This window comes from Sciurus carolinensis, chromosome 10 (assembly GCF_902686445.1).
Source record: "Sciurus carolinensis chromosome 10, mSciCar1.2, whole genome shotgun sequence".
Lineage (NCBI taxonomy): Eukaryota > Metazoa > Chordata > Mammalia > Rodentia > Sciuridae > Sciurus > Sciurus carolinensis.
The window spans coordinates 77315706-77339735 of record NC_062222.1 but is presented as its reverse complement, the minus strand read 5'-3'; the positions used below and the strand labels follow the sequence as shown (position 1 = coordinate 77339735).

At 41.0% G+C, this 24030-nt stretch overlaps 1 protein-coding gene across 1 annotated transcript in view; it reads left to right on the top strand.

Moving 5' to 3' along the window:
* Nucleotides 1-22431, top strand: part of Fras1 (Fraser extracellular matrix complex subunit 1) — a 439675-nt gene extending 417244 nt beyond the window's left edge. The window contains exons 69-74 of the mRNA XM_047566389.1: nt 336-495; nt 4459-4575; nt 12887-13053; nt 15945-16150; nt 17274-17420; nt 18692-22431. Of these exons, the coding sequence (XP_047422345.1) occupies nt 336-495; nt 4459-4575; nt 12887-13053; nt 15945-16150; nt 17274-17420; nt 18692-19285 (1391 nt within the window). The 3' untranslated portion in view covers nt 19286-22431. The remainder of the gene's footprint in view (nt 1-335; nt 496-4458; nt 4576-12886; nt 13054-15944; nt 16151-17273; nt 17421-18691) is intronic.
* The last annotated feature ends 1599 nt before the right edge of the window (nt 22432-24030 follow it).

Sequence of the window (24030 nt, the reverse complement as noted above, 5' to 3'; positions counted from 1 at the left end):
AAATGTCTTGTTGACTTGAATTCAAAGCTAGCAACATTCAATGTTCATGGTCACATAATGTCCACCTTGTTGTATGTAAGCTCCTCACCATCTCTACAAGGCATATTAATATTGTTTACACATGTGTCATATTCCGTGAAGGCCATGAGTGGGGTGATCAGCTGGGGTGAGATGCTGTGCTCTCAACCAATGTAGAATACACTTGAAGGGGCAAAAGTATAAGATCTTTGTTGTTCAATAGAACAGCATGAATTCAGTTCTTAGGCCTTTAGAGGGGTTTTACCACAAGTACACTAAAACTCACAAATAAGTGTGTGTTTTTCTCTATGAAACAGGACAGTTTGTGATGGAGCACCACACTCTCCCTGATGTGAAATCCTTCATATTAACTCCAGACCACCTAGGAGGAATTGAATTTGACCTACAGCTCTTGTGGAGTGCTCAGACTTTTGATTCTCCATATCAACTCTGGAGAGCCACGAGCTCCTATAATAGGTAAGTAGGTGACAGACACTTATGCGGTTGATCTGAAAAGTTTTCAGTTTCTTTCAGAAGCTTGGGACATAAGGTTTTCGTTTGAAGACCAAATTTCTATTTTAAAAGGAACACAGAAACAACCCGCTAGCAAATAGAGAAAGAAGCAAATCTAGCGCAGATCAACTTTTGATGCTTACAACAGGAAGTGGTCAGGCTTATTCCAAGGGAAAGATCAGAAGAGGCACATGTCACTTCTCCTCACATCCAATTGGCTAGAGCTTAGTCACGTGGCACCTCAAAGAGAAGCCAGGAACTGTGTCCAACTGAAACATTAGTAAGTATCCTAAAGATACTTTGTTTCAATTACCACAATCAGTGCAAAATCTAGGATTTCTGGTTGTTAGGTCCAGGTGCCACCTTGATAGTCCAATGACCAGAAAATAAATAACAAGATTTATACCTCTCTCTACACAGCATACAGGAGAAGAGGAAGTAGTGAAATATCTCATTTTTAAAAGACTAGGAAAGGCAAAATTAAAACCATTGTGGAAAGGAAAAGGGGGAAAACAGGAGTCTGCTCTTTTATAGTTCATGAAAATAAGAGCTATATCTAACATGAATATCTTGTTCCAGTTTTATAGTTAAGAAGTGGCAGATTATCTTAATCATTTTCCCAAAGATTTCCTTAATTATAATTTTTTTAACTTTATATCAGGTATTTTTATTATGTAGTGATTCCTTTGGAATCTACATATAGTAATCTTTAGGAACGGTGTTCCCTAGGACCTCGTGAGACTGACTGTTCGTGTACTTTGTCCCACTTTAGAGGCATAGAGACTGTGCTGTTTTAAGTTCTCAGCAGGCTCCTCACTGCCCCCTGATGGAGTCCACGCCCATGCAGCACACAAGGCCCAGCCCTCCCCTGAGCCTTGTCTCAAACTCAACCTTCCAACCACATTCAGTATTTCACCAGCACCTGAGCCCACCAGCCCAGCCATACCTCTGCACCTTGGCCATCACCTCTACTCTGCCTGCTCTTTCACTCCTGCAGAACTCCAGCTCCTCTGAGACCCAACTCAAACACTGATCCCTCTGGGACAGCTTCCCTGACTGTTCAGTGCTAACAGCTTCATCCTCATGGTCCCAGTGTGTTCGTTTCCACTAGAGCACAGCTGATTATCATACAATGGTCCCCTTTACTGGTTCCATTTGTTCACTAGATTGCAAGCTTCCCAGGCGAAAGCCTTGTCTCATTCATCTTAAATCCCACTGCAGGTTTTAGTACATAGTAGTTCCTAAAAAAGTAGCCATTAGGAACTTCCCTTTGAGGTAAGGAGATAAAATACATAGATAAATAAATGGCAAAATGAAGAGTGCCACCAAGCATTCTGCTCTGAGTGCACTGAGATGTACAGAACATCACGACCACTGTTGTTCAGGGAGCAGAGGGTCAGTGGGTGCTGGGAATCGCACAGGCTTCTGGGGGGAGGTGGGGTGAATTTGTGGTATGGGAAATGTTTTGTTTTTAGAAAGGAGGTGAGAACAGAATCAAAGACCTGTGTCTAGACTGTGTTTGACATAATTGCAGGGTTAATGAAGAAATTGACCCAAATACCACATCAGGTACAACCACAAACATGGGAAGTTATACTTCATGTATGTGTGATATGTCAAAATATGTTCTGCTGTCCTGTATAACTAAAAAGAACAAATAAAAAATTTTAAAAAAGAAATTGACCTAAATAGTATTTGAGAATAGGGAAAAGGAGGATTGAGGACTTGGGAAACCATGCAATTTCTTTTGCATTCATTTGTTTGACCAAACATTTATTGAACATTTACTATGTGACAGAAATTATTCTGGGAACTTTGATTATAACAGTCAACAAAATAAAGATCCCCGAATACAGGATTTACAGCAAAGTAAGAAGAAACGAAACCAGTAGACATAGTCAATAAGCAAAGTATAGTCACTTGGCACATAACAACATAGGGACAGAAGTGGTCCCATAAGATGATGCCACCTGGTGACGTCATAGCCATCTTAGTTTGTGTAAATGCACTCTCCGATGTTCATGCAATGTTCAATAACCTAATGACGCATTTTTCAGAACATGTGCCTGTCACTAAGTGACGTAGGACTGTATAATATACATTTGAAAGTTATAAGTGTTGTGGAAAAATAAAGCACAGAGCCAGGTAAGGAGAACCTGGGATGGGCGTACACCATAACTTTAATTAGAATATTCCCAGTGACTCTCATGAAGAAGATAAGTTTGAACAGAATCTTATAGAAGGTGAGAGAGTTGGGTAAGCAGATGTCTAGAAACAGGGTTCCTCTCATAGTTCCTGAGATGACAGCATTTCCAGCAAGCCCAGGGAATAGTAGGGAGGCCAGTGTGGCTGCCTGGGAGAGAGCAAGGAAGAGGGCAAGAGGGCAAGAGGTTATAAGGTTGAAGAGTGAGAGGTGGGGTAGGGCACAGTGTGGAGCCCCTTAAGCCAGTGTGTCACCTGGGTTGTAATGAAAGCCCCCGCTGGGTCTGAGCACAGAAGCAACATGACCTGGCCTGACTTTTTAAAAGCAAGGTCCAGCATGGATTTTTCTGCCTAATTAAATATTTCTGCTAATTACAGGTAACTATCACATTAGAGGTGCTAATTTTCATGTAATTCAAATATAGTGTATTAGGTCTCATTTCCTGCTAGTCTAAGCTTTGGAGGAAGGTAGGAACCCTATAGGAAAGCTGCAGATACCCAGACCATAGAGTGGCAAGTAGCTTAGAAATGAAGGCCCCAAACCTTCATATGGCTTCTCAGTTATTCAAGCACAGCAGTGGCAAAGCCAAGCCAGGATTAGGCTTTCTCCCAGTGCCCAACTTGTGTCACTCCACTAAAATCACCCCAAGTTATGTCATTAAACTTTTACTATTTTTTATACCACATCTTTACTATCACTTTACTAATAAACAGATTATAACTGAGGACGTAGCTCGGTGGTAGAGTACTTGCCTTGTGTTCACAAGGCACTGGGTTCAATTGCTAGCACCAGAAAAAGGAAAAGAGAGCTAATAAATAGATAAATACAGAACAATCATCAAAGAATGAACATAGCAAATAGAACTGTTCAAAGATTCCTCACTACAATTAAAATCAGGATTCGAAGCCCTTTGTTCTCCATCCAATGGATGGCAGCCTTCCAAGTTCCTTGAAGAATCTTCTGGAAGTTTCTGTATGTCTGACTGCTTTCTAGGCAACCGGCCAGGGCTGGGACTGCTACCCAGTAAGGAGTGTGGGAAATTAAGGGTGAGACCTTCAGGGTCATGACCTAGAGAATCCTGTATTTTCCATTAACAGGGAGATTCCCAGTGAGTATCTCCAGTGAGAAGGGATCATATTCCTCAGCTTCACAAAGGGATGAGACTGTAGATTCTGGGAGGGGAACCTTGAAATTGAGTGCTAATGAAGTGGGGATGGGGTATTCCACAGGACCCTGCTTCTGTTAGGCCCTGGAGTGGTGTCCCATAATCCTGAGGCATTTGCCACCTCTTTTGTAAGAGCAGCACTTGACACAGTCACACCTTAACAAGAGCTTTTGCATTTGAGAATGAATTGAACAGGCATCTGTGGACAAGAAACACTGAACACATTGTCTAACCAGTTTAGTGAAATCTAAAGGAAGTGACCAATTCTGTTTTGTCATCATCTGAATTTTTTAGGTTTCTGTAAGCACTGTGACTTCTCATCTTTCCTCACAAAAAAGAACTTGAATAAGTGAAAATAGCTCTATTTAACACTTCTGGATAATACCTGGACAGTTAGAATAATCAGAGATGATTCCTTGAAAATGGTATTTGCAGTAAAGTTCCTAGATACTAGACACAAATACCATCTGCACACTGTTGGATGAAGTCTGGGACTTTCTGGGGCAGTTAATAGTCTCTCAGTTGTTTCCCATGACCAGTCTGCTCTGCCTGTTTCCAGGAAGGACTACTCCGGAGAGTATACCATCTACCTGATCCCTTGCACAGTGCAGCCCACCCAGCCATGGACTGACCCAGGAGAGAAGCCCTTGGCCTGTACTGCACATGCTCCAGAAAGGTAGGAAAATGTGGTCAATACTCATATGTGGTTTCCTTATTTACAGATTCTCCTACTCACTAATATTTATTTGTACCCCCAAATCCATACCCACCTTGCTTTTACAGTCATTCACTGACATGCACAGTGTGGAAAGAGTCCAAGTCACCTAGCATGCACATCCCCAGCTGAGGCTGGGCAAGGCCTGCCTTCTGCTTTCAGCTGTCTTGTGACAAGCAAGTGTCCTTTTGTAGTCTAGTTAGTGCCGTGTTTTTCACATTTATGTGCTTTTTGTTATGATTTCCATATTTTAAATGGCTCCCAAGCATGGTGCTGAAGTGCCTTCTAGTATTCCTAACCACAGGAAGGCCATGATGTGCCTGTGGAGTGCTGGGTAAGTTTCATTCAGGCGTGACTTACAGTGCCATTGACTGTGAATTCAATGTTAATGAATCCACAATATATATTGAGTAAGGGGTCTTTAAACAGGAACGCACATAAAACAAGCTTAAGTATTGATCAGTTGATCAATAAGTTTTGTGACCAGAAAGCTTATAGAAACCTAACCCTGTTTTTCTCCCATGAGCACTATTTCAATGTCCACAAATTCAATGTTTATGGGAGACTTTCTGGAGCCTAACTACAGTGAATAAGAAAAATCAACTGTCTGTCAACTTGTACCCTCCTCAGACCCGAGACTGTCTGCATTGTGCCTGTGTATTCATTCATTCCACCAGTGTTCATTCAACCCTTCTCCTGTTTGCTCCAGCCTACGCATCAGAGATTATAGCAGTATATTTGAGCAGTTGATTAAAAGCAACCTGGGCTCTCAGGCAGTTTACGGTCCAGCACCATCTCTTTCAGAGCAAAGCAAGGTATAGAAAACATCGTTCCCACCCAATACTAATCAGGCCTGACCCTGCTTAACTTCCAAGGTCAGGTGAGATCAGGCACGCTCAGAGTGGTATAACTGTAGATTAGGAACCATTTCTGAGAGAAGATATGGAAAATAAAACCAGACATTAACATGAAGAGAACACCGTTTGAAATGTGACTTTAAATTCAGACCAAGAATTGGCCATTGGATTTTGCAATACTGAATTCATTGATGAGCTGAGCCAAGAGCAGGTTGGTGGACTGAGGGGGACACTGGCCTGCTTGGAGTGAATTCAAGAGAAAGAACTAAGACAGCAGAAACAGGGACAGAGCATTTAAGAAATTCTGCTAAAAGGACTTTAGAAAAATGGAACAGTAATGGGAAACAGATGAGAAGTCAAATAAGAAGGAGATTTTATTCAATTGTGTTTTAAGGGGGACAATATCTCAGGATGTCCGTATGCTGGTAAGAGTAATCTAATAGAGGGGCTACATTGGACGGTGCAGGGGAGAGGTGGAACATATCTGAGCAAAGTCTCTGAGCCTGGGGAACAGAGAACAGGACTTGAGGGGAAGGGCCACCTAAGCAAGGAGCCTGGAGCATTCCTTTACCAAAGGAAGAAGGCCTGTGGATTCAGGCCAGGGGGATTGGTAATGGGGAAGTGAGGATGACAAAATAGACATCTGACTGAATCGGTTTTTGTGAAATGTGAAATGAAAAGTCAGGTAATAGCTGGAAGTGAGGGACCCAGAGTTTCCAGACAAGAGGAGAAAGTAAACCATCATCCCCGGGAAGGGAAAGAAGTGAGTACCACAGAGGGCGATGGCAGCAGTGGCAGGCAGGCAGAGGCCAGCAGAATTGATCTTAAATTGCCTGCTGTTGACATTGAATAGACTGCACATCTTTATTTGTGAGTAGACTGCACATCTTTATTTGTGAGTAGACTGCACATCTTTGTTTGATAAATAGTGAACACAGCCATCTCCTCCAAAAGTGTTCTTCACACCCCTATGTATGCCCTCCCACCCCATCGTCTTCCCTGGGGAACCAGTGGTCTGCTTTCTGTCACTATGGGTGAGTCTCCATTTTCCAGAACCTTATACAAATGGTGTCATACAATAAGATTTTTTTTTCTGTCTTTTTTCACTCAACCTGATAATTTTGATTGATCCATGTTACTCTATATATCAGTAGTTTTTTCTCATTATTGTTGAGTTGAATTCCATGATGTGGATTTAGCACAATTAATCAATGCATCAGTTGATAGACATGTGGGTTGTTTTCAGTTTGGGGCTATGATAAATAAAGCTGCTGTGAACGTACAGTGCAAGCCTTATATGGACATATGTTTTCTGTTTTCTTGCGTGAGTACCTCGGAATGCAATGGCTGGATCGCATGGTAGTTTGTTTTTAACTTTTCCAGAAGCCGTCAGACTGTTTTGTCGAGCATTTATAAATAGTAAATTATGTGTGTATGTTCCCACCACGAGTGTGTAAGGGTTCCAGTTCCTTTGCATCTTGGTAAAGGTGGTCAGGGAGGCTCTGCTGTCATTGAAGAATTAATGAGTGGGTAAAAGAAAGAGAAACTGGGAGAATAGGAGGTGGTGGAGAGTGAGGCATCTGAAAATGAGATTTGGGGTGCCTGTGCACAGAAGGAATATGAAGAACAGGTGGTGCAGTCAGAGCAAGCTCTGTGGAGGTGAGGAAGTCTGGAAACTGAGAGGTGAAGGTTTGGATGGTTTTTACATATGGATGTCAAAATGAGCATGATTGATGGCAGGAACAAGGCCTGAGAGCATCATAGTCATTCACATTAGGGAGGCACCAGGACCAGGAAAGCAGCACAATAAGGAAGAACAGAGGCAAATAATTTAATAGGATATGCTAAGGAATTTTTAACTGCATATTACATTTTTAAATTATAAAATGTTTCAGATATTCTGAGGACCTTAAGTTGTGGATATATAAAATAAACGTGTTTACTACCCACCTCAAGAAGCACAGCATTACCAATTCTATTTAATTAATTATTTATTTCTGCTGGGGATTGTACCCAGGAGTACTTATCACTGAGCTACATCCCCAGTCCTTTTTTTATTTTGAGACAGGGTCTTGCTAAGTTGCTGAGGCTGGCCTTGAACTTGAGATCCTCCTGCCTCAGCTTCCCCAGTGGCTGAGATTATAGGCATGTTTCACTGTGCCTGGCTGCCAGTCCTTTCTAAAGATCCTCAGTGTCCCTATCCAGTCAAACTCCCTGCTTCCTCCCACTAAGATGACCACTAACCCAATATTTGTATTTACAATCCCTAGTTTTGCTTTATGGTTTTACTTCATGTTTACTTGTAATGGTTTTGCATGTTTTTGAACTCTATGTAAAAGTTTCATACTGTGCAAATTCTCTCTGCTGCTATTTTTTTCTTTTCTGCATGGATCATTGTTGATTCCTTTGTGTCAATTTATGTAGCTGCAGTTTATAGCTCACTGCATTAACGTATTCATTGTAGGAATATTCTACCATTTATACGATCATTCTATTTGACTTATTGTAGCATATTCTATTACAAAAATATTCATATATATATGAGTATTCATATATATATGAGTATTTCTTGTTATAAACTATGTAAAAACAGTTTCTCCAGGATAGGCGCTTGGGTTTTTTAAAAGGACGGAGAAGCCATGATTGAAAATGGCAAAATGGAGCAACAAAGGTTCCAGCTCCATCTCCAGGCCCAGAGCTGTGTGGATGAGGAGGCTGCAGGGGAAAGAGAATTGTGAGGACACTGATATCCTTGTCTTGAACCAGGGAGAGCATTACTTATAGATTCTCCATTATTTCTTCCAGGTCTAACTTTGCTCTCAGTTCTTTGTATGGCTCCATATGTGTACCATAGAATTATAACAGAAATTAAAATCAAGACTGAAACAGAGAACTCAGATTTAATTGAAAAGAATTGTGTTTCATCTTATAACTATTTTTGTGAGGTCTGTCATATATTACAAAATTATTATTTATTACAATAATCTCAGGTCTGTTATTTATCCTATTTAATCAACATTAATGCCTTATGCTGCACCAGGCACTGTGGTGGATTCTGGTAATGTAAGTTTCAAAGAGAAAAATCATTATCCCCAAGTCAGGCAAATGAACTCTTGATACAACTAATGGTGATATCAGAGCTGTTGAAGCAGGATTAGCTCTGGCTTGTGTGGGCTTCAAGTTCTTCCTACATCCTAATCCTCTCAAGTCTACCCAGTAGGGCACCTTCAAAGTAGGGAACAGAGTAAAACAGTGAAATAACCACTCATTCATTATTCTTTGACAAATACGTGCATTAGAAACTTAGCAGTAAGCATGCATGCTGAGTAAACAGAGACCTGTAGTGCAACAGCAGATGTCAATCATAGTCACACATTGAAATAAAATTTTAAACCATGAGGAGTTCTGTGACTGAAGAGTATAAAGTATAATGAGAATGGATGCCAAGGAATCTAAGCTAGCCTAGAAAGTAAGAGCAAGAAGGAAAACTTCCTAGAGAAAGTAGAATTCAAGTTGCCAGCTAAAGGATAAGTAAGAGCTATCTAGGCAAAAGAGAATAGACAAAAGAGGAGAAAGTGTTCTAGCAGAATATTCAACAAGATCAAAGCCAGAAACCTTTAAATTCATTATCACTAATCTCAAATTGATATCTAGGGTCACTAAGCAAAATACATTGGTTCCCTAACCCACCCACTCTCCCACTCTTTAAACTGTTTTATCCCTTCTCGGAAACTTGCTCCATCTTCAATCCTTGACCTCAACCAATTACCTTGTGTTCTGCTGTGTGGAGGAAACAGAAGAAACCAGAAGAGAGCTCCCACAGGCTCCTATCCACATCCCACCTGCGTGCATCTGTGCCTGTGTACCTCTTAGTACACGCAGAGGCTCTGAGCCCCTCTCCAAAGGCAACCACTCCTCCTGTGCACTAGAACCTGAAGTCTCTTGTCCTCTTTATAGAGAACATCTCAAGCAATTCTCCCCTCTCCATGAATCCCTCTAGTCAGCTGAAAAACAAGTTGTAACTTCTCTCACCTTAAAAAAAAATATGTGTCTTGACATTCCACTTCTCTCTCAACATTCATTTTTCTCCTTTCTTTTACCACAGTATACCTCCAGAGAGTTGTCTATATTCACAATTTCCAATTCATCTCTGCCCATCATCTTTTAAATACTCGACCAAGCTTCTACTCAATGCAGTTTGTTCTTCTCAAGGTCAACAATGACTGCATGTTCCTGGATCCTGGATGGAGCCTCACTCTTCCTTTTCACAGCCCTCAAAAGCACTTAGCATTTGATCAATCCCTCCTCCTTGAAACTCTTTCTTCTCTCAACTGGAATATCACACTGTAGGTTTCTCTCAACCTCATTGGCTCTTCATCTGTTGCTTTGTTGGTTCTCTATCTTTCTTATAGTCTTTGAATTTGGAATGTCCTCAGGATCAGGCTACAACAGTCTCTTCGTATTGCTTTTTACTTGCTTACTGAGTTTCTTCATCCTCCACTCTCAATGTTTTCAGTACCAAGGAGCACCTCCAGCCCAGGGCTCAACTCTAGAGTTGACACTTGTCCATCGAACTGACTACTCAGGATCTCTACTTGGCTCTGAGAGGTCTCTCAAACTTAACATGTCTTCATCTTTCTCCACTAAATATATTCCTTCTGCAGTTTTCCATCTTGGTGAACGGTAGCTCCAGCCTTCCAGGTCAGAGATCAGCAAACTGCAGACCAGAGGACAATTCCAACTCTCTACCTGCTTTAGTAAATGAAGTTTTACCTTGGAATAAACCACACCTAATATTTCAGGGTTGTTTTCATGCTACAATAGAGTTGAGAAATTATTTTCTTCGTTCCATTATTTTATTGCAAATATTTAAGGTGTACAACAAGATGTTTTAATATTCATATATGTAGTGAAATGATTACTATAATAAAGCAAATAAACATATATATGTCCTCACATAGTTACCTTTCTTTGGTAATCTAAGTAAATTTCCAGTATGCAACCATATTATCACCTGTATCATGCTTTACCCCAGACACTCTCATCCTCTATAACTGCAACTTTGCATCCTTTGGCCAACATTTCACCATTTCCCACTTCTCTTCACCCCTGGTAATTACTGTTCTCTCTCTCTCTCTCTCTCTTTTTTTTTTTTTCCCTATGTATTTGGCTTTTTTAGATTCTGTATATAAATGAGATCATGAAGAATTTTTCATTCTGTGTCTGACTTATTTCACATAGCCTAATGTTCTTCAGGTTCATCCATGTGGTCACAGATTGCAGGATCTCCTTTCTTAGGGTTGAATAGTATTTTATTGGGTATATCTTTCACACCACATTTTCTTTATCCTGAAGTGTTGGACAGTTTAGCTATTTTTGCATCTTGGCTATTATGAATAATGCTGCAACAAACATAGGAGTGCAGCTATTCTATAATGTGCTGATTACATATCCCTTGGATATATATAAAAGTTACTAGGTTACTTTTAATTTTTTGAGAAACTGCCATACTGCTTTCCATAATGGCTGTACTAATTTGTATCCATGACCACATCATCTAGGATTTTCATCTCAACCTTCTCCTAGCATTCCCATCTCTCCTCATTTTTTTCCTTATCATCTGTTACCTTCTAGCTTGTTATACTATTTTTAAGCTTATTTAATGACTACCTCCTCAGTAGAGTATAACTTCCCTGGGCCACACATTTTCTGGCTTATCCACAGATGAATTTCCATTACTAAATTAGTGTCTGTCATATAGTAAATGCCTAGTGATTATTTGTTGAATGCATAACTCCTAAAGCAGTAGAGATCATGGAGAAGAGAACCAGTCATGAGACCAAAAGGCAGCCATTCTGGCTAAATTCCAGGAAGGAGGCAAAGAAGGAGAGTAGAAGGAGATAAGGCTGGAGAAATAAGCAAAGGTCAGGGCTTTATAAGTTGTTTTAGTCAGTTTTTCCACTGCTGTGACTAAAGATCTGACCAGAACAATTTTAAAGGAGGAAAAGTTTATTTGAGGGCTCATGGTTTCAGAGGTCCTAGTTCCTAGAAGGCCAGCTCCACTCCTCAGGGCTCAAGGTGAGGCGGGACATCATGGTAGAAGAATGTGGCAGAGGGAAGAAGCTCCCATGACAATCAGAAAGCAGAGAGAGAGGGAGCGGTGGGAGAGAGAGAGAGAGAGACTCCACTCTCCAGATACAAAATATGCAACCCAAAGCCATGCCCCCAATGAGCCACTTCCTTCAGCTATACCCCACCTGCTCCAGTTACCACTAAGTTAATCCCATCAGAGATTAATTCAATGATTAGGTTAAGGCTATAACCCAATCATTTCTCCTCTGAACCTTCTTGCATCATCTCACACATGAGCTTTTGGGAGACATCGCATCTAAACCATGGCATAAGTCTTGTTAAAATGTTGGTCTTCATCCTAAGGTTTATGTAAACGGGAAGGTCATAAGCAAGTATGAGTGCCGTTTTAAAATTATAGAGTTCATTGATTGCATCATATAAAATAGATTAAAAGGAACTAAGAATAACTCCATGAATACCAGTTTTAGGAGGACTGATACTTTACATTTGGTCTTCCTAAAACACTAGTTTTAGGAGAACTAATACTTTACATTTGGTGAATACTGGAAGGAAGATCAAGTTTGTGAGGGATGAGTCGGTTGAGTTTGAGATATTGTTGAGAAAGCCAAAGCTATCAGAGGAAGTCAGTGTCAGACAGATAGGTATTTCTGGAGCTCGGAAGAGAAATGAGGATTAGAGAGTTGAACATGGCATCACTACCTTTGGGATGGATAATGGACTCAGTGACAAGGCTGAGATCACCTGGAGTGAAATTATTGAGGGAAAACAGTAGGGCTCCCAGGATTGTTCCTGGAGGAATTCTTACCTGCCAAAAGGGGCAAAGAAGGGACCAAGGAAGAAGATCAGGGAGGTGTGAGTAAGTAAGAGAGTGTCTCCTAGCAATGTCCTAAACAGTGCCACATAGAGTGAATATTGACCAGGGTGGAAGAGTAATGGTCAAAGTCTCAAGAGCGTGCAAATCTGGGAAGAATTATGGCCCATGCACAATGGCAGGGAGCCATTTAGCAATCAAAGAGCAACTTTGAGGGCCCTCAGAATGAAAGGGGACAAAGCAAAGGATACCAAAGAGTTTCAAAGACTAATTAAATTATTCTTGTTCAAAAAAAAAACTGATTAACCTCATAAAGATCAAATAAAGTCCTTCTCCCACATTTATTTTCAGTAAATACATAGTGTCCAAAGCAAAGCTCTGTGCACAATCCTGAGAAGGGCAAGGAAGAGAGGGCAGCTCAAATGACACATGCAAAATTAACCCTGCTCTCAAGCATCTGTTATTTCTCCCATATTTAGATTCCTGATACTGTTATTTCTCCCACATTTAGATTCCTGATACCCATTGCCTTCCAGCAGACCAACCGTCCTGTGCCTGTAGTGTATTCGCTCAATACTGAATTTCAGCTCTGCAATAATGAGAAGGTGTTCCTAATGGATCCCAACACATCTGACATGTCACTGGCAGAAATGGATTACAAAGGAGCCTTTTCAAAAGGTGAGTTGCTTCCTCTACCTGCAGAAAGAGGCTCTGCCTAGACATGAGAAAGTTCCTGGACTAGAATCCCTGCTCTTCTCCTCTCAGTTCCTGAGGGAACTGATTCCTGAGGGTTGATTCCAGAGCAGCCAAGGTCGAGTCAAGGACCAGACTCATATTCTTCCTCATCTTTTGAAATAATATCAAAATGATTGACAGTGTATTACCATGGAAAAGCACTGGTCTGAGTGGTAGGAAGACAGATGTTTCCAGTCCCATTCTAACACACTAACTCTGGGTAAGTTGCTTTATCTCCCATTTCCTCAGAGAGGTTGCAGTGTTACCCCCACTGCCTCCCAACCTTAAAGGAATGCCAAATATACTCTCTGTCATGCTTTCCCTGCTCGAAATGGTCCTTCAGTCCCTCCACCCCCGAAAAAACGTGGTTCCCTTAACTTTTCAAAAGGTTAGCTCCTTCTTGTCCTTCAGGTCTCTACTTAATTGTGAACTTCAACAAAGAAGTTTTCCCTGACACCCCAGACACTCTAACATGGGCTCCATATATTTCACTTTTGCAGAATGTCATTCATTGAATACAGTTCTCATCATAATTTTTAATATTATACATATTGTATATTTATTTTATTGCCTATGTTAACCCTAATCTGTAAGGTTCATGAGATTGTGACCACATATCAAATTTGCACAACATAGTACCATTCCCAGGTGCTCAACAAATAATTGTTGGAAGGATAAATGAATTATTCAGCTGTCTGCCTTTCCTCCCTCAGTTATCTCTTGATTATCTTTGTTTCTTTAAATTTTCTTTCCTTTCATCTTAAAATCATACTCAGGGGGTAGGGGCTATAGCTAGGAGGTAGAGTACATGATTAGCATGCATGAGGCACTGAATTCAATCCCCAGCATCATACACACACTCACACACACACACACACACACACACACACACACAAAGCTGTAAAGGAAAAAACATTCAAGCCCAGTACATCACAGAAATAAACCATCAACCCTCCCTTCCCCTCAGCTTCAAACTTTTCATTTCTCTGACAAACCTCCTAAAGGAGTGGTAAGCATACTTGTCTCCATGGCCCTTCATGGTCTCTCCTCTGTCCCTTTGCTACAGACTGGATTCTGTTCTATTGCTCTCCTTCCTATGATACCAAACCCATGGGTTTTGACACTTTTCTCTTGTTTGGTTTCCTTTGCATCAGCCTCACCAGGTCAGATCACTTCTCCCTCTCCTGCCCTGGCTTCTGTCCTTGCCCCTTCTGTGTTCCTATTCTCAGGTCCCTGCATGGCTCCTTCTGTTCTTCCTGAGTGCTACCTCTGGTCATTCCCATGAGTTGGACCATCCCTTTACTCCCAAAATCCATACCCCTTCTACTCCACAGCCATACACCTTGACCTTATCCCTCATCTCTCCTGAGCTTCATTTGTGCACTTCCACATGCAGATCTGGACTGCTGAGCCTGAATGGGCTCTTCTTCAGACACCTAGAGCTATCTAGGACTGGACTTCTCTCCTTCCAAACATGCTCCTCCCTCATCTGTTGCACCATGAACTGTATTCACCTATGCTAGGTGCCCCTGGTGAAATCTCATTTATTCTCAACTCCTTCACATCCTACATTCCATCTCTTATTGAGATGAATGGACTCTGACCCCTAGATGTTTCTTGAATTCATCCCTTGCCGCAAAACTGTATTCTAGGTGCCTATCACTCACTAGAGTATTCAAATAGTCCCCTAACTGTCCTCTGTGCTTGAGTCTCTTTGTCTTTGCTCCATTCTCTGTTTCTAAAGGTTGTATTGCTATTCCTCCCCTGCATAAAGGCTTCCATGTTTCTTATTAGTCACATACTTATGTCCAGCATCCTCAGCATGATTGTTCTCTCTCCCCAGGAGTCTGTCCTGCCAGAGCCTCTGCACCTGCACATCTTCCCCTCTGGCAAGGCTGACTGACTTATTGCCACATAAGTAATGCTTTGGATAAGCATTTAGAGGCAGATTTATTTTGCTGAAGTTCTTCTCCCACCCCATCATCGCTGTGAGCCTTGGATAAGTTACTAAAAGTGGCAATGATGATTGAGCCTCTCTTAAACTCTTGGGAGGATTAAGTAAGAGAGTGTAGGTAAAGAACTTGGTGCTGTAGCAGGCACAATGGAAACAGTGCCCACACCAAGATTCACACCTGCCCAGCATTCAGTATTTTGTTCATGGACTTTGCCTAGAATGCTCTCTCCTGCCTTTTCCTCCCACCCCAAATGCTCTGACAAATGCCTGCTCATTTTTCAGTATACTGTTCTAATATCCTCTCTCCTTAAACCCTTCCCTACCTCTCCCAAGGCTGATTTCCATACTTGACTCTGTTCATTTAATGTGACATACCTTTCTCTGTTGTGGCAGGTGACAGTATAGCATCGTAGGGGTTAATAGTGTGGGTTGTGGGTTCAGAGTGCCTTGACTTTGAATCCCACCCTCGCCATTGCTAGATCCATGACCTTCAACAAATCACTTAGACACTCAGTGCCTCAGTTTCCTCCTTTCTAAACCTGTGAGCAATACATGAGTTATCAGGACATTAATCTGAAAGTACCTAGCAGGTAGTGAGTTTAATAAATGTTAACTATTTCTATCAAACACTGCTTTTTTTCCTCTCTCCTCTCACCTGCATCTCTCTCATTTTTGTGTCCCCTGCACATATCTAAGTGTTTGGCTTAATTTAAATTCTTAAATAGTACTTATTGAATTAAAGCAGCAATAAATGATGAATTAGCAGAGCTCTTCATGGAAAGGTACTTTTGACTCTAAGGGAGCATGTTAAATCCTTTCTACCCTTGACATTTATTTTTCTTTAAAGTCTGACCTAATTAATGCCTTTCAATCTTTTCAGGTCAAATCCTTTATGGCCGAGTACTTTGGAATCCAGAACAAAACCTTAATTCTGCTTATAAACTGCAGCTGGAGAAAGTCTATCTCTGCACTGGCAAGGATGGCTATGTGCCTTTCTTTGATCCTACAGGAACAATCTACAATGAAGGGCCACAGTATGGATGCATTCAGCCCAACAAACACCTGAAACACAGATTCCTGCTGTTGGTAAGCTGTCAGTGCTCAGAGGCAGACACCATGGGATTTCCCCAGATGGAATTCTGCCTAAAGCAGATAAAGCCCCACTCTTAATGGTTTTTTTTAAAAATATATATTGTTGTTTCTCTCTTTTGAGCTAAACACTCGCACACATTACTGAATGTGATGTTGATGGAGGGTAACAATACATGCCATTACTGATGTCCCAGGAAGAGGAAATTCTAAGCCACTGTTTCTCAAAGGATAGTCCTGAGACCCCCAAAGTCCCTGAGACTCTTTTAGGGAACCCACAAGCTCAAAAAAGCTGTCACAGTACAGTGATGGGGCCAATTTTTCACACTTGTTCCCTTATCTGTGAAGAAAACATGAAAAGTTTATTGATATGATTTGAGACTCCACATTGTAATTAATCTTTTTTTTTAAAAATCACTTGCCAAGTTTTGATTTAGTATTTTAAGATATCCACAATCATCTGAAAAAGTTATGAACACATTCCTCCCCTTTCCAACCACACAGCTGTGTAAGGCCAGATTTTCTTCACAGACTTCAACTAAAACAGTATATCACAACTGATTGAGTCCAGAAGCAGTTAGGAGAATCCAGTTCTGTTCTGAAGAGTTGCAAAAATGTAAAACAATGCCAGCTGTCTTTTGGGAGGGAGGAAGAAGATGAATAAAGATTCATTCACTAAAAATATCTTACTTAGGGTAATATAATGAATTTTTCATTGTCATATTAGAATGACTTAATATTTAAGTATTTTTAATGTTTTTGGTTTAAATTTTAACATAATAAATGTGAATAGATAGAAATCACACAAGCAAAAGCAGTTTTGAACTCCTTGCTTTTTAAGTGTGTAAAGGGCCTTGAGACAAAATAGCTTGAGAACTTTTGATCTAGGCTATCCACTCTGTTTTGAGATCACAAAACCCAACAAATTGCTCCCTTAAAGAAGACAGTGGGTGCCCAGAGACAGTGATTGACTTAAGGTGAAGCCATCTGCAACATACACTCTTGACCCAACCCAGAGCAGCAGTGGAGAATGCCTTTCTCCTCCCAGTGACTGTACATACCAGTACAGTGGTTCCATCCTTCTAAAGCCTATGTTTCCTTTTTTTTTTTTTAATTCTAGGACCGCAGCCAGCCAGAGGTCACTGATAAGTACTTCCATGATGTGCCTTTTGAGGCCCACTTTGCTTCTGAATTACCGGATTTCCATGTGGTCAGTAGCATGCCAGGTGTGGATGGATTTACTCTGAAAGTAGATGCTCTCTATAAGGTGAGTTTGGTGAGAAGGATGGAAGAAACTTAGAACCAAGTCCACCTTAAAGCTGGTAGATTGGGGCTGGGGAGATAGCTCAGCTGGTAGAGTGCTTGCCTTGCAAGCACAAGACCCTGAGTTTGATCCCCAGTACCGCAAAGAAAAAAAAAAAAAAGCTGGTAGATTGTTCCTGTAGGATCAAAGAAAGGCACATAGCCATCCTTGCCAGTACAGAGATAGACTTTCTCCACCAGCTGTGGACTAGCAGGTTCTTTTTATAGCATTCTGGTTGGCAAATCTTTGTTAATTGTTTTTAAGCTTATTGTTCACCCAAAATTTTCACCATCTATCCCCACTAGACCAAAGCAATGATAAAATTATTTAATTTGCATACAGTCACCTGTCATTGTGTGCACCTGGGCTGTGTATGATGCTCTAATTTTTCCTAAGTGCTTTTGAATTACCTACCTTTGTGACTCTCTGCTGAGCCAGCTCATTTTCCCAGCCATGTGGAAAACATTGAACAAAATCATAAACACAATACAGCTGCTTTGAATGGCAAGAATTACTAATATCAGATAAATGAAACTACCCTAAGTTCCAGCAATAAACATGAATTTCCAAGCTCAAGTTTCACTATTTTTCTGTTTCCAGATAATGCATGACCTTGGATTTTGGCACTATTAATAATCATTCTTCAGAAGTTATTTCAAAACCATGGAGGGTTTCAGTGGGGGAAGATGAGAAGGAAATAAAATACTTGATGATCTAACTTCTCAGGGGATGATCGAGGAAGTATTCAGATTCAGCCTGTTCAAGAATCTTTCAGAATGGGTGTTAAATATTTGTTGAATGCCCCATTTTAGCTAAAGTTCATCAATAAATACTAAATTAGCAAAACAAACAATTGAAGATAACTGGGAATGAATGTGATTATGAAGACAATTATGTCATTGCTGTCAACAAAAAACAATAAATCATAAGCATTCACTTAGCTAAAGAAACCATGAAAAATAAGTTTTTAGGCTATTCCACATACTGGTAGGGAAAAAGAGAAGAATGTGAATAGCTGAACCTAAATCATCCTAATTTGGAAATATAAGGGAAAACTCATAATGGTTGGTTCAGTCCTCTGTCTCAGAAGATGCCAAGCATTGCTAATACTTTTCTTGAAACCATTTCTCTATCTAATCATATGGTGGCAATTGTCTTTCCATTTCCTTTCTTCAGATATGGTTTGTGGGCAACAGTGACATGTGGTTTGTCTCCCTGTGTCCCTCCTCCTGCAGGTGGAAGCAGGACACCAGTGGTATCTCCAGGTGATCTACATCATTGGTCCGGACACTATCTCTGGACCCCGGGTCCAGCGTTCTCTCACCGCCCTCCTGAGGCGCCACAGAAGGGACCTGGTGGACCCCAGTGGCCAACTGACCCTTGATGACTCCCTCATCTATGACAATGAAGGGGACCAAATCAAGAATGGCACCAATATGAAGTCCCTAAATCTGGAGATGCAAGATCCAATTGTGGCTGCTTCTCTGTCCCAAACTGGAGCATCTATTGGCAGCGCACTGGCTGCTATCATGCTTTTACTTCTTTTGTTTTTGGTGGCTTGCTTCATCACCAGAAAATGCCAAAAACAGAGGAAGAAACAACCCACAGAGGACATTTTGGAAGAATACCCTCTGAACACCAAGGTGGATGTGCCCAAGAGGAACCAGGACAGGGTGGAGAAGAACGTGAACAGACAGTACTGCACCGTGCGGAATGTCAACATACTGAGTGACGCAGAGGGGACCTATACGTTCAAAGGTGCTAAAGTAAAAAAGTTGAATCTGGAAGTCAGAGTGCACAACAATTTACAAGATGGAACGGAAGTTTAATGGAGGAGACCCATGTGTATTTTTATCAAAAATCATTTTTATAAAGTGGGGAAATACTGGTATTTTTATAATCTTGCAGATTAAAAAAAAAAGGGAAAACTATAGCTTTGAGTGGTGGATGGCACACATCACACGCATCAACTCAACTGAGCTACCTCATAAAACAAAGAACCACTGAGACCCCCAGAGTACTGGAGTAGAGATAGTTCTGTAGACCCCTTTCACAGTCTCAGCAGATACTAAGAGTACCTGTGAAAGGCTGATCTTAGAAAGCAAGTATTTTTGCACTAGGACAGGTGTTGAACAATTAAGTTAGCTGATAGAGTGCAGAGGACCAGACATGGACTGTGGCAGATCTCCCCGAGAGTGAGTTGTGTATAGGACCTTTGGCTTCCTCTCCCTCCTCCAGTATTCTCCTCCTTGGACTTTTCATGAACTCCAGACAGTAGAGCACCAATTGCTGACACCCAGATTCCATTCAGAAATCAGCTAATCAGCACAACAGTTCTGTTTGCACATTGTTTCTTCCTGATGGCCTATGCTCCGTGATCTCTGAGTATACTTTGCTTTTCCAGAACCCTTTACACCTAGGGAGTCTCAATGTGCTTCAGATTAGAGGACTTCTCTGAAAGTATTTACAAAGGGGAGAGGGCTGCCCTGGGGGATATAGGAACCTGGTCTGATAAAGGATGCTGAAAAACAGAATCATTACATCCTGGCCTTTGTATGCCACGGATGCCTAAAAAACAAACCACACTTTCCTGCTACCCCAGGCTTTGCCCAGTCCAGTAATTGATAAGCCCACATGCTTTGCCAGCAGTGGGTATTTAATTTTGTTAGTGTTTTAGCGAAGCAAGTGATTTATTTGAATAAAACAAGAGGAAGCCCAGGTTGGAGTGAAATCAGAGTAAACAGATGTACACTGGTCCTCCTTGCTGTCTATCACCCAGGAGATGGAGGCACTGTCCCTGGTGCAGGATTTCAGGTATTTCTCTTTGGGGTTTCTTTTCTGGTAGCTCAGGCACTTATTTTTACCGTAACAGCACGTGACAAGGCCATAAACATGTGGCTTTAAAATAATTTAGCATTCACGTATCAGTTTACCTATTCTGTGTGTAGTGTGCTCACAGCTTGCCTTTGCTTCTCTTTTATTTCTGCCTTATTGGCAAATACATAAGCATGCATGTCATGTTTTGAACTGGAGGCACAGTTCCATTATTCGGTAGTAAAACACATGTTCCCTTCCTGATGCATGGGCACACCATCATCACTGAGCGAATGACAGACTGTTCACATTGTGTAATGTTTGTGTTAGAATAAGTCAAGCTCTTTGAGGACATTCCAGACTGAAAACATCAGACCAGTACTAAAAGCTAGAAAGAATGAGCCATGAACAGTTTTAGGCAGCTTTGTCAGACTGCTCCTTGAGAGCAGGACCTGCATGAGCCACACCTTTTCATTCTTCAGCAGTGCCTGGCAGAGGCAAGCACTCAGAAGTGTTTTGTCAAGTGAACGAATGACCAGTTCAATGGGTGAGTGACAGAGGAATAAATGTAGAAGGACAAGGTGAGAGAGCGTGGTTGACAAAATGACAAGAGTGAGTAGAGAAAACGTTATCTCCTTTACTTGGATTATGAAATGACACTCAAATTGGGGCAAAGAAACACTGCTTTACTGAGGTACGACTGGCAGCGATCCTCAGGAAGCATGAACAGAATATATTAGCAGGAGATGAGACTGAATCGGCACCCAGAACAGGAGATTTAAGGGCAAGTCTGACTTCACATTCTGAGATGAGTGTAAGGTTCTCAAGAGAGGGTGAATCAAAGCAAGCCCAGAAATTCCTGGCTGAAGAGGTGCTACTTCAGACCAGCTCGGGCCATTCAGGCAGAACTTCTGTCTCAGCTGTAGAACATCCAGACTTGATGTCTCACGGCTGGAGAGCTGATTAGCCTGGCAGAGTCTGCTCCAGAACAACCTAGAGGGTGAATGCTCATTCTGCAAGGACAGGGAGCCAGTCATCTACAGAGCAGCGCTCCATTTGGCGTTGCTCGTCACTGCTCCGAATGCCAGAATGCTCACACATTAAAGCAGCACGTTTCCCTCTGCTCAGATGTTCTTCTTGCACACTGCTTCCATTGCTACCAAATAGGACATGTGTTTGGGAAGAGTGCAGACAGTTGGCAGAATGAATCTAGTGTGGGGAAGGAGACGGAAACCCAGGAGTGCTCCTGGCAGCCTGCACATACAGGGTATAAAGTGACAATGGTGACATCCGGCCGAGGACCTGGGGAGGACAAATTTTGTGAAGAGAAAGCCTTGCGATATTCCTGCCTCCCTTTCTTTCTGTCCTTCAACCCATTACATACACGTTTTAGAATGCCCTAGTGAATGCACACTTGTTAAATAGAAAGCGTTAAGAAATGCAGAGTTGAGATTTACCCCTTTGATGTAGAAGTGTTCGTTTCATTTACATTTTATGCTTCATCTTAGGGATCAGATAATTTGATGAGTAATGTGGATTATATTTCAAGGAAAGCTTTGCTTTCTCTTTCTCTAACTTGCTCACTAATGCCTTGTGTGTGTTTAACTAACCTTTTATATCATGCCTTCAGGTGAGAAGGAACAAAAAACCCTCAGGGGTTGCTACTTGCTATCATATGCTGGCTGTGAAGGTTAAAAGAAATAATGGTCTGAACCATTTTTCTGCCTTGCTGGCCTTTTATAGTACCCCAGGCCTCCTGGAGGACTCCTGCAGATCCCTGTTGTTGTATGGGAAATAGTGCGGAATGTGTTTGCACACTTTTATGATATTCAGCCTCAGACTCCTATAGGTATTTGTTATTCTTGGATCCTAAACACCTGCTCAGACTGAGTAAAACATTTGTGGTGCTGTCAACCTGATTTCTTGATCCTCAAATGATTTTTTGTATTTCCAGTATGAATTTGTGTGTTATGAATTTCTGATTTCTCCAATACCATATGCCACTATATAAATTTGTATTAATAAATAACAGTCTGGTTGTTTTTTGTTTGTTTTGCTATATTCTTTTTAAATTATTCATCTCATTAACATTGCCACCAAGATGGCAAAATCATTCTGAAATTTGAGTAGGGTTTTCTTGTTGTTTTGTTTTTGTTTTAAGGAACACCCCTCTAATACTGTTAAATATGAAACCAATTAACTGCTAAGAACAAGATGCTGAATAAAATTACACATCCTCACATCATTGTAGCTTTTAGTTTGCAATCAGGACACAAACACTAGGAGAAAGAGGAAAAAATTTAGATTTCCACATGTAATATGATAGGATAATTATTTCCACTACATTAATCATCAAACCTTCTCAAGATACTTGATATAGTGTGAGGATGGCTATGTCCTTTTATGCATATGCAAAGATTCGCTAAGTGTCCATAACTCACCCTGGAGATGATCAATCAGAGCTCTAAAAAAAAAAAAAAAAAAAAAAAAAGAGTTTGTTGGCTTGAGAAGAGAAAAATGGCAGTGACAGAATGGAACTGCGCCCAGACTGTCTTGGCATTCTGCTAGCCTGTGCACTTGTGTCCCTTTACCCTCTGATAAAACAAAAACAAAAAGTGACAGTGACCAGCAGGGCTCTTTTGGCACATTTGCAAACTCAGTAAGATGAGAAAGTGTGCTTTCATAAAATCTGGGCAAGGGATGCCACAACCAAGCCCAGAAGTTCCTGGGAACCATGGGCTCAATGTAAGCTTCAAATGCTCGCTGTCCCTTGCTAAGAGCAGACTCTACTCCTCGAGTGCATTTCTCTAGGGTACATGGAGATGCTGTACCAGGAATCAATCTACGTTTGTTAGAATTGTCTACAAAAATGTATCTGAGACCTGAAGTTTCATGGGCATAAAATTTAGGAATCTTGGAGGATGACTGGCAGAAAATACATCTCCATTTAGAAAATTTAAAATATCTCATAGACTTGGGTTTTGAAGAAACCTAATGGAAACTGAGGAAGGGAGACTATTTTAACAATTTAATAACTATATTAATAGCTATATTAATAACTGCTATTAAGTTCTGCTACATGAAATTGAGGTTATATGTAGTCCAATATCCACTTTTGTATGCCTTGATTCAATATTAAGATACCGCAACATATAATACAGATTTTGACTCCAAACAAGCCAGAGACAAGTCTTAAACAAGACCCCTTTAGATTGTTCCACTGTGAGTAGTTAAGAGCCCTGGTAAAATTCTAGGAACAATATCAAATATATTGGGGACCTCTGGCAATGCTACAATCAAGTTCAATAACTCCTCTACATTATTCACCTCCATTGTCCTCATAACAACTCTGAGGTAATTATCCTGGATAATTTTCTTCGGAAGTTCCATATGAACACCAGAATTTCAAATCCTTGAAGGCCTCCACAAGCACAACGTGGCATTGCTTAAAAATGGGTGCAAGCCCCTATAACCTAAATTGAATGCTTGTCATGAAAATTTCCATTACTTGGTTGATAGAATATCACAGACCCCCTCTGCCTCGCTCTCTTCAAAAGCTAGTGGAATTTTATACTTAGGCTCATTTTGGTTCTAAGATTAGTCAACAAGTGATAAAAGTTTATTAGGATCCCAGTGTGTAAGAAAACTTCCATAAATAGTCAAAACCCAGTTTCAAAGTGCCTCCCTTATATACCCAACTAAGGAATGTTTCAAAAATGAACCAGTGATGAATGCCAGTCACACCAAATGTCACTGTGCT